At 49.6% G+C, this 11567-nt stretch overlaps 1 protein-coding gene across 1 annotated transcript; it reads right to left on the reverse strand.

Annotated features, from left to right (window-relative positions):
- Nucleotides 1–7519: 7519 nt before the first annotated feature.
- On the reverse strand, nucleotides 7520–8648 carry LOC144949504 (1-acylglycerol-3-phosphate O-acyltransferase ABHD5-like). The gene is made up of 2 exons (XM_078879428.1): nucleotides 8460–8648; nucleotides 7520–7655 (listed from the first exon to the last, which is right to left on the reverse strand). The coding sequence occupies exons 1-2, from the start codon at nucleotides 8622–8624 to the stop codon at nucleotides 7566–7568; spliced, it is 255 nt and encodes an 84-aa protein (XP_078735554.1). The 5' UTR covers nucleotides 8625–8648; the 3' UTR covers nucleotides 7520–7565.
- Nucleotides 8649–11567: the final 2919 nt, after the last annotated feature.

Here is an 11567-nt window from a genome sequence, read left to right on the forward strand (position 1 = left end):
AGTTTTTCCCTCCACATTTAAAATCAACGTCACGCGTTTAGAATATTTGCTGTACATTTCCACATGACGATAAGCCACTTCGTTGAGTTATCATTTGTGGCAGCCAGGTCGCTTCTGAAAGCTAGGCCTTGGCAAGGTAAGGTAAAAACGAGCCGACCTTTGCCCTACCTTTTACCTTACCACAATACAATCACTCTACCCTACCTTTTACCCTTTAGCAGGTAAAGTAAAAGGTAAAAAGCAACGACCCTACCTTTATCCTACCTTTACCCTTACCCCATACAATTACCCAATTACAGGGTAATTCCTGAGGTACGACACATGAAAAAGGTTTATAACGGTAAATGCTAGGTAGAGCGCTTTATTCATATAGAATACTCTCGATTCCAATTTTACACGCTTGTAGCCTCAAATGTTCTAACTCAATTTTAACCCACTTTCCAATATGGTATCGACTGCAAACTTGGTATACTTATGTCATACTGATGACAATACTATATTCTATCATTAAAAAAATATATATTTTTAAACATTATTTTTTACATGTTATGTTTCGGCTTGGGTCTCATTGTCCATGGTCAACTGACGTTAGCTGTAATTGGCCACGGTCCCTTACGTTATGGCAAGCTTCGGGGCCACTTCCTGGAGTCGTGGAGTTCTGCCAGTACTAGTACATTTAATAAAAGCGTGTTTAAAATAGAGTATTTTTTTATATTATTAAATGGAGGCTACGGACTGCGCCACGGAGCTTTTAGCGGTAAACAAGTATTTACCGGGTAATACTTTACCCTACCGGGTAATTCTTTCGAGCTACCTTTACCCTACCCTTTACCTTACCCCTTGGCATGTCGACATCTTTACCCTTTTACCCGGTAAAAAGGCTAAACTACCTTATCTTGCCGAGGCCTACTGAAAGCAGTGGAAGCTCAGTGGGGCTTACCTGATAAAATATCAGGTCAGCCAATCGGTGAACTTATTCTTTATATCCATATATAGTAAAGCCAATTTACCTTATTTTGGTCTCCCACATCCACCCAAGTGAACTGCAGTTTCTAATGACATTTGCAATGTTTGCAATGCCGTGCTCCGTGCTCAAGGATTTCTGTCCACTCGTAGACATCTCTTGTTATTTGCAGCTCTTTTGCCCATTTCAGATACTGTTTCTTGCTGTAGTTGTCCCACCTGATGACGGACGCTTGTGTTGCGCCCGAAACATCGTGATTTAATCTATTTTATATTTTATACCTACATGACTTTACCGAAAGAACCAGAGTATGGATCCTTGCAGTCATGAAAACTTCAAATCCAGAATGAAGATAACCGTCAATAATTTCATCACCAAAATCAACTGGTGGGAAGTCAACAGTGGATGTCTTTGCAGACCAGTGCCCACAACAGGAATGTGGAATGAGTCAACTTGCTGCCCCAGTGTTGGCGAGCGTACGGCACCACCTGCACACGGGACCGCTCAAGACTGTGATATCGGACAAATGTCTCGCGGCGCCTCAAAATTTTCTCAAAACATGTTTATTAACAAATTTAAACATTCAACTTTTACAAATCACTTTTTTAGAAAGAGGCTAAAACCAAAACTAGATAAATAATACAACTGCACGTAGCTTGCCCGTCAAGGCGAAGGTGTCGTTCGCTTACCGAACAATTGCTTACGCGTCATCGTTTTACACCGAACCACAACCACCTCTCGCAAGCCTCCCCCCGCCCCACCACTGAACGCTAACGCTACATTTGTGCAAACACGGGATTTAGCGATACAGTATATAGTATAATCAAAATCGTATCACCAACTACTTTTAAACTGGCACCCCACCCCCCACCCGGTACAAATCGAATGTGTTGTGCGCGCACAGTGTTAATGGCAGACGTGTATGCAGCCGCACACGCACGCTGGAGAGTTTCGGCTATTCAGCGCCACGTCACGTTCGCAACGCGACACGTAAAAAAGCGTTGCCGCGACTGCGTCATGGCCTCTCCACCATCGATGAAACACCGGGTGATTTGCGACGAGAAAAAAAAGACACACGCTATTGGGAAGAAAAAAGTTACGCCAATAATCCTGTAAACTGACAAGAAATTCTCGGACAGAATTTGGTACGATTAGCAGCCCTTTCCATCCTTGAATGATCCACCAACCCCAAGAAGCATTAAAATATCCGATAACAGAGAGGTAACGATTACATTGTGCGTGGCATAATTACTGCTCCCGAATGCAACTTGTGATCAAAAACAAAAGAACGATTCAAAAACACTTAATTAATTACGTCTTGTGCATATAGTGCATATATATTGCAAATAAACTGTTGATTGGAGAAGTCGTATCTGTAGCACCCGTTGTATACCAACACATGTTTGCAGCTCACTCGGGCTGGTGAAACAAACGTTTAAAATCGCTTGCGCCCCCCCCTCCCCACCCCAAAAATAGGCTCCCGACGAGAGTCGCATTTTCCGATTGCCGCCGCAGCCGCCGCAGCCACCGCCGCACCACGAATCGGCAAGCGAACGCCTGTGGATTTTAACCAAAAGCGCCGGAACGCTTGAGAGGGCACCACGGTGGCGAGATGTTAATTACCTTGCCTGGTAAACACAGGTCGTGGTTTCGATCCAGACCCCGAGTTTGCATGTTCTCCCACTGGTCGTGCGCATTTTTCTCTGGGCCCTTCTGGTTTTACCCCTCCACATTTAGAATCAATGTGTATTTTAGCATTTGGCTGCGAGAAATTTCTGGGTCACTTCTAAATAAGAGCTACATAGCTCAATGGGCCTTATCTGGAAAATAAAAAATAGTTTAGTTTAATAGTTTATACTATTAGTTAACTATCAACTTGCCTGCTGCTACATGCAAAGTGGATTGCCTGTAGTAGCAGGTCAAACGGAGCACCGCGCTTAGGGGGGGACGCTGCGGCGCCCACGCATGTTACAAGATCACCGTGGAAATATCACCGTTTGCTGTTAGACATCTCAAACATCTTGAACGTGGTAACGAATTACTCCACGACACCTGAACTGCATTTTATCTGTCTGGCTTAAACCTTTTTTGCCCTTAATTTCAGGGCAGGCGAAGAATCACGATTTAATCTCTGGGCGATCTCCACGAAGCCAGTCACGTGGCGAGCTTTAGCTCTTCTCTTTGCAGGACACGGAGTAACCGGGAGGTGTGGGGGGGTGTTCGAGAAATAAAGTGACATTTTTAAACACTCACAAAACAACACACCTTGGGCTGTCTTTCCAAACGTTTATAAATGGAACCTTTGGGCAATAAATGTAAAAAAGAAATAAATCAACAGCTGTAGATTGTCCAATAACCAAAAAAAGTAAACTTAATTCACATTTGCCGAAAATAATGGTAACAGTCGCAGGGAGGAGAATTTTTTTTTTAAAGAAATTTACGCGGCTGTAAAACACGTCTTGAGGTCTTAATTGGCAGATTTAAAAAAACGTAAACCTCTGTAGGCAGTTGGCAACATTAACAACAATTACGTAAAATGCTACTAACACTCTAATTAAGGACGTCCTAAAAAAAACCCACCCTAACGTATATTAATCTGGCATTTCCCTGACATAAAAATCTAAAATGCTATTACAAACCCAGTGTTAACCGAAGGCTCAACGAGACACGTGCATAAAACATCAGTGGCTGCTGTGAACTCGGCAGCAACTCTTCAGCAGCCCCACGCGGGTTTAACAAGACGTCGACAAAGCTCTCTCGTGGCTCCCTTTAGTGGAGGGCACTTATGCGAGCAGTGGCATTTAGCAAGGAATTCCTTGGACTTGTGTGTTTATACACAAACAGATGACGGAAGACACTAGCGGGGACTGCGACGTCGCTGCATTTCGGGAAAAAACGCAAGCTCGTCACACGAGGGATGCCACGTCGACCAGCTCGTGACCGAGGGCTCCGGGGAGAGTGTGTGCCCGGGCTGCTTTCACCACGAGGTGAGCGTGAAGCAGAGTAGAAGGTGAGGGGGGAGAAGGCAATCGCTCCGTGATTCACGTAAAGTCCCGACAAACCAAGTGGCCCCGCGGCAAATGCCGATCCCCACGAGTCGCGTAGCCAATCGCTGATTCACCGATTCACTTTCTTAGGCTGCCGCATTTTCTACAGACCAAGGCCGGGCATATTTCTCTGTCAGCCTAGGCCAGGGGTGATCAACCTGCAGCTCTTTATGGACTGCTTCGTAACGTAACTTATGTATGTGTGCATGTATGTGTGTATGTATGTGTGCATGTATGTGTGTATGTATGTGTGTATGTATGTGTGCATGTATTCACATACATTGGTGGCTCTTGAAACATTAAGTTTTGTACTCAATTCGAAAAAAAAATGTTTCTTGTTATATTTGTTACCAACCCCTGGCCTAGACCAATCAAAACTGTGCAGTGTACTGAAATAAAGCTCACTACAATACCAGTACCAGATCTCGGTACAGGATTGATCCTTGCCACTCAACCACAGATGCCAACTCCCGGAGATGGCTGGCAACTCAACGAGCCCACGCTGCCCATAGAGTACCTTTTCGTAACTTTTCCATTCCTTGCAAACAAAGTAACCTGAGTGGCACCCCAATCCAAGCACGCATCGCCGCTGTGAAGCTATTCGAAGTGCAATTGGCACCTTGAGATTCGAGTACAATTTGAAGGGTTGACGGTTCTCACAATCGGCGCGCTGGTGTCGCAAGCAAGACGACGAGTGGCCACGATGCTGCTAGCTTTCGTCTCGAGACTTCTCTCGAACCTCCAGGACAAGGTCGAGATGAAGCCGGGGGCACATCGTACCGCAAGAACCAACGTTCACTCGAGCAGACTCTGCAGGGCGACACCTGCCGACTGTCACCACGAGCGTCGCTCGGTGAAGGCGTCACCCCGCTACTCTGAACAACAGTGCAGTCATGGCAACTACGATATCGCACCCTGACCTGATTCCAACTCACCAGGCCTCACTATCCATAGATTTGAGTAAAGTCGAGAGGACGTGACTATTTTGGTACGTGAAAAGGAATGACATCTTGCCTGGTAGAATAGTAAGGTTTGCCCTGACATACGTATTGTACTATTAACAATACTGTGACTGACAAGACGTATGTATTACTGACAATGCCGTTACACGATTACAACGTTACAATTCTATTACTGTTCTTACACTAATTTTACAATAGTATTGCATATATTATAACATTATTATATTATATAATCATATATTATTTTTTACTAGACACTTCGTTCTATCTCCAGTCCAATCAGTTACCTGCACAGGAAGTGCCTCATCCAGTGTTGTTTCTTTTTAGATTTCTGATGCATTTTCTCCATCAAGAAGCAACATCATGGGATTTTACACACGGCGCTCGGTTGAAAGGATATCACAGGAGGTGACATCGGGCGCTCCGTTGTCAACTGACGACACTTTTTTAGATAGCTATTACAGCGAGTCCCGGGACCGACTCGGTGGCATGTTGGGTATGGAACAATTTGTGCTACTCTGCCTGCTCTATCAAAGTGTGGACTGGGCTACGATGATGATGAGCAGAATATCCGCAGCCACAAGTCACACTCCTCGTGCTCTGCACACTCAACCCAATCACACGAGCCTCTATAGAATGTTAAACGGGTCCCAATGCGTTGCACACTGCACTCTGGGGTGTTGTGCTTTCTGCATGTTGCTCAGATTGCATTTACAGCATGTCAAATTAATACACCAGAATTAGTTATTCGCTTGCTAAGAATTTAAAATCCCAAGCTAGCTTTCAGTTAAACATGTGTATGTGTGTTTTACAAGTAGCCATTATTAAAACGCTCTCTCCAAACGCCTACCCTGACTTTTCAATGATCGACTGCGTCTGAGCAGCGTAAAGCTATTAAACGTGGCAGAGTGTGGATGGCAAAGCTGAGTTGGAAGCAACGTTTAAGCACCTCTCCATCGTCAACTTAAACTGGCAAAGCACAATTTGGGAATTACAAAAATACACTCACGTTTAACATTTTCCCCCCTCCGTGAAAAAGGAGCGGTTGAATGCGCCCTCATCTGGAAAGGCCGAGTAAAAAATTTACCCGGCGGTTAAATTTGGCAGCTTAACTTGAGCGCGAGAACGGCTCTCTTAGAGGAACTGCCTCCCCCCATCAACCGCCGCTGTCCCCGCAGCAGCAGCAATGACGAGGCGATTGACACAGCGATGGTCGCTGGTTTAACGGCTGGTGTAGTAACGAGAGGTTCCCTTCAAACCCTGCGCTGGCAAATGCAGGCATCCAACCGACCGAACCCATGGCGCGCGACCCATTGACGGGCTCGCGGACTCCCGAGTGACTCTGGGTGGACTCACCAGACGAGTGGAACGCGACGATAGTGGACTCGCGCCCACCGGAGCTTTGTCCACCAGACATACCGCGCACGCGGTAAGCTCACGCGGTAAGATCTCGTGGCCAGAAGCGGTGGGTGCCCGGCATCCGGTGCATTTGTAATGTAGTAACTCGGCGGGAGACGACTTCACGGGTAACACACTCTTTATTTTATCAAACTCGTTTACAGGTGACTAACACCTACTTTGTATCTCGGGTGACAAACACCCACTTAGTATCTCGGGTGACAAACACCCACTTAGTATCTCGGGTGACAAACACCCACTTAGTATCTCGGGTGACAAACACCCACTTAGCTACTTGGCGACTAACGCCCACTGAGCTACTCGGATGACCAACATCCACTTAGTATCTCGGGTGACAAACACCCACTTAGCTACTCGGCGACTAACGCCCACTGAGCTACTCGGATGACCAACATCCACTTAGCTACTCGGCGACTAACGCCACTGAGCTACTCGGGACACTCCCTGCCCGGGGTATCCGTCTCGACTGTGGGTCCCCAGCCCGACCCACGGGGGCGTCGGACCCCGGGTCCCACAGCCTCGCCTCCGAGCCACACAGGGCCCCGGTCCCCACAAGGACGGCGGGACTAGGGGTCTCGGGGCACTAGGTCTTCAGCTCCGTCTTCGGGTCTTCAACTGGGTAACTCTCCCCGAGTGCTCTCGCGCGTCCCCCTTTATACCCCACCTGCGGACGTCGCTGCGAGCACCCACTTATTCGACCAATCGCCGGGCGCTGGCTACGATCCTGTTTTCCCACATCTCATCGTGCCTCACCACCCACGCCGCGCCGCCCCGTCATCTGTCACTCCCGGCGCGCGCGTCCACACCACGCCCACAACGCGTGTCCAACCCCGCACCCCGCGCCGCCCCGTGATCCATCACTGTCACAGTCGGCGCACGTCAATACCACCACTACACATTTACCACATGTTGCCATTGCATTGCAATCATCACTCAGGCCAAATGCACGTGGATTGAACTGAAGCCACGAGATGCCACTGGAGAGCAGCCAAACCTTACGAGGTCACTGCCTCCCCTCTGTCCACCCCCGCTGCCCCCTCCGCCCCCAATGCCCCACCCCCCTCCCACTACCCCCACCCCACCTGTCCCCCTTTACTTCAGCATTTGTGTTGTCCCGGTGTTGTTGGCCTCGATTGCCCTGGGCCACCCCCACCCCCTGGACTTGCGCCGCATTTAGTCGATGCTGTCGCAAATCTGCTCCACCATCTTGTTGAAGTCCTCCGGCTGGTCCGCGTACACGTGGTGCCCAGCTCCGCGTATTTGCTGGGGCGAGACGGAGGCAGTCGGTGAACGCACGCGCAGGGGTGCAAGCAGGATTGGGGGGGGAGCCAAAGTTAACGGTGGACTAAAGTCGTGTAAAACGACTTTTGTAGCCCCTGTGACCGAATCACTGGGAATACATCGTGTCTCATCAAAAACTGACCCTACCCAGGCCACTGACAAATGAGACTCATCTTGATCGCTTTGAGTTCACACAAGCTGGTTAAACAAAACAAACCTAAAATCGCAGAAGCTAAGCAGGTTCGAGGACAGAGCGGGCTGCCATGAGGAACCACTGCGCATGTTGTAGGCTGCTGTCGTACCCGACCACCCACGACCGCACGTCTACGCTCTCCACCGTAACCAACCGCCATGCAACTAACTCCACCGCACACGTGCTGTGGTTGTTATGCATGGTGTTCGGTCGGACAGAGGCAGCCAGGGGGGGGATTAAAAAAACTGGAAGGTGTCGCGAGGTCACCATCTCCTGGCAACAGAGCAAGTGGATTAATATATATCTGTACGCGGATTCGTGTTACCCTGCATCCCCCTAACGTGCATGTGCGCGTTTTCTCCGGTGACTCAGGTCTGCTTCCACATGCATAAAAAATAATTAATTAATGGAGTTGGCCAACAGTCCCAACACAGGACCACAGAGCTTGTGGTTTCCAATGTCTCCAAATCATTTATTCATTCTCTCTCACTCGGTCTCTCTGTGCGTTGTTCCAAGTTTAACATTATCATTATTGAGTTTGGGGGTGATGGGCACAGAATGAAATGGGGTGGGGTGGGGGGAGCGGTGCTCACCACGAGGCGCGTGCGTGAGCCGGGCCGCGCCTCCACCACCTTGCCACCCGAGCTGCTGTCGATCCACGAGCGGGCGCCGTAGATGATGGCGATGGGGATGGCCGGGTCCAGGTCGCCGATGCGGTGCAGCATGGGCCGCTTGGCCCAGCCGTACGGGATCGTCATGGCCTTGAAGGCCGTCTCACCACTGCGGGTCGTACCATGCATACGCACACATGAACACATACAGATACAAGCACATACACAGAGACAAAGTTACATAAACAGACAAAGACGGTCATTGCATCTGCTGCCGTCTGGAATGCCCCTTCTGATATTATGCACGTTTAAATCTCGATTGAAAATTCCTTTCCTTAGAACTGCTTTTAGTGTTTAGTTTGTTGTCATTTCTCCACGCCTCCAATTAGCACGGTTGGCTACGTACGGTGCGAAAATTCAAAATACGTACATAAAGACAAATACGTACAATAACAACAACCGCCATTTACCACTAAGTGGCAGTGACATCACCATGGCGCTTGTGACAGGTTATGTGCATGTTAAGGCCACGTGAAGTGTTGAACGTCTGCTGGCAGGTCACGGGGAACACCCAAGTGCCATGGGTTGACTGAGATGACTGGCCGATGCACCACCTGTGCCCCCTACTGTGCCAACTTGCTGAGTTTTAGCCGCCCGGCGCTCCGCTCATTATTGAGGGTCGCTCCTCTGCCCTCCGTTCTTGCTGGAGGGCGACTGCCTCCAACTGTCCAGTAGTGTTTCTTAACGAGCCTTGTCCACAGAGGCTGATCTTGACACCGCTGGTACCAGTCATCGGCAAGTCCACTCAGATCCACATCCTCTTATACAACATCACTCCATCTCTTCTCTAGCCTGTGACGTGCCTGTTAAGCCCCCTCTATCCAGCCAAACAAAAACTGCTTAGACATGCGGTGGCTGGGCATGCAGGCTACATGACCCAGCTAACACAGCCTTGCCTGCCGGAGAAGCTCACCGATGGGACTTAGCCCAGATCTTTCAAGGATTTGTGTGGATCGTTGGCAGGCCAGCCTAAATGTTTCTAACCGGCAAAGTTGTTCCATTAGGGGGGTCCACGTTTCTCAAGCGTAGAGAAGGGAGGGCATGACCGTGGCCGAGAAGACCTAAAGCTTCGTATGGAGCGACAAAGCAGGTAGTATCCACACAGCGTTACGCAGCCGATGAAAAGATAATGCCGCTCGACTGATTCGGAGTAACACCTCTGCTGTCAAAACGGAGCCGGTCATAAGCACACTGCCCAAGTACGGGCAACTCTCCACTCTCTCCACAACTACCCCATGACCAATTGGGAATTGTGGGGGTGGAGTGTCTGATGGTACAAAATACCCAGGCAGGTCCTTGCAGCCTCCTACCATTGTTATTGAGCTGATCTTGCCCATGTCTTCCAATCACTCCAGACCAGGTACGAGCATCATGACCAACTCGGACGTTAAAGTCACCCAACAAGATGACTATCCCGAAGGGCCACTTTAGCCAGCACCTGTGACAGGCGGTCATCGAAGGCATCCGACTCATCGGCCTTGCCTGCATCCCTCCACGGATGTTCGTCTTCGGTGGGGGCATAAGTAACCACGACCACCACTCCTCGCCTCTGGTTGATGGGAAGGCGAGCCCAAAGTAGCCTGGGGCTTACAGCTTCCCACACTTCACCGCCACGCTCCCATGCCCTCTTCATTATTTTGTTCAGAAGAAGAGCCACTCCCAGTCTCCTGCCCCGAGTAGAGGACTGTCCACCCCTCATGATGGCAGGAGCCAGAGCCTGTCCACCAGACTTCCTGAATACCGCAAAGATCCAGGTGGTACCGGTCCAGCTCCCGATAGAGGAGTGGCAACCTCTCCTCCCCAGTGAGCATTCGAATATTCCACGTGGCCACCTGCAGTGGTTTTTTGCTGTTTCTGGAGGAACCCTGAGGGTAGAGATTCAATCTCGTGGCTCCGCCAAATGGGGTTTGGCCAGGAGACGTCATGGACACCTGTCCCCCCAGGGCCTCCGGCACAAGCTTAGTTGGATATTTTTTCATGGTGTAGTGTTAATGAATTGAAGGTAGAGGGGTTACAAACTCCTCGCACTCGTATACACACATGTTCATACAAATACACACAAGTACACATACACAGATATGCACGTATGCAAACACAGAGACACACGCACCGACGAACACATACGTAAGCACACACATGTTCATAAACACACATTGAAAAAGATAAACAACTGCCATTTGCCACTAAGTGGTGGTGACATCACCACGGCGCTTGTGCCAGGCTATGTACACGTTAACGTCTTCATCACTAATGTTACACGTTAACATACACATAGACAGACACAGAGGCACATGCATACACACACACAACTAAGTGAAATGTTACTCTTGAGCAAAAAATGTATTTTGTAATGACGTTTTCAAATAAATTACAGCTTTTCGTGGCCTTTAACATCACCCCTACTACATAGTCGAGCGGTGGAATGCAGGTGTAGTGGTGATACGCGCTGGCAGTAGGGATCGTGTGGCAGCGCGTGGTGATTGGCTATGTGGTGGTGACACGCGCTGGCAAAAGGGATAGTGTGGCAGTGCGTGGTGATTGGTCAACTAGAGTGGGTGCTCACATCGCGGTCCGCATAGGCTCCGCCCCCTCGGGAGCGGAGGACTATGAAAGGCGATGCGCGCGGGCGCTCGGGGAGTTGGTAACCAGTGAAGACGGAAGACGGAGGAGGAAGAGATAGGGCCCTGAGACCCCTAGCCTCGCTGTCCTTGTAAGGGCCGGGACCCTGTGTGGCTCAGAGGCGGGACCTTGGGACCCGCGGCCGGACGTCCTTGTGAGGGCCGGGCTGCGGGACCCAGTGGTCGTGATCCATACCCCGGCTGGGGTGGGTCTGTGAGTTCCCCTGGAAGCTACGGGGCTGGAGAGCCCGTGTGTGTGTAGCCGGGTGGAACGTGTAGCGTGAGCTGTAGTTGACCACACGTGTTATTGTGGCTATGGAAAGTGTTAATCAAGTGTGCTACCCGTCAAGTAGTCTCCCGCCGTAATTTACAATATTACAACTGGCGTCAGAAGTGAAACAGTCTTCCAGCC

The sequence above is a fragment of the Lampetra fluviatilis genome, chromosome 54 (assembly GCF_964198595.1).
Source record: "Lampetra fluviatilis chromosome 54, kcLamFluv1.1, whole genome shotgun sequence".
Classification (NCBI taxonomy): domain Eukaryota; kingdom Metazoa; phylum Chordata; class Hyperoartia; order Petromyzontiformes; family Petromyzontidae; genus Lampetra; species Lampetra fluviatilis.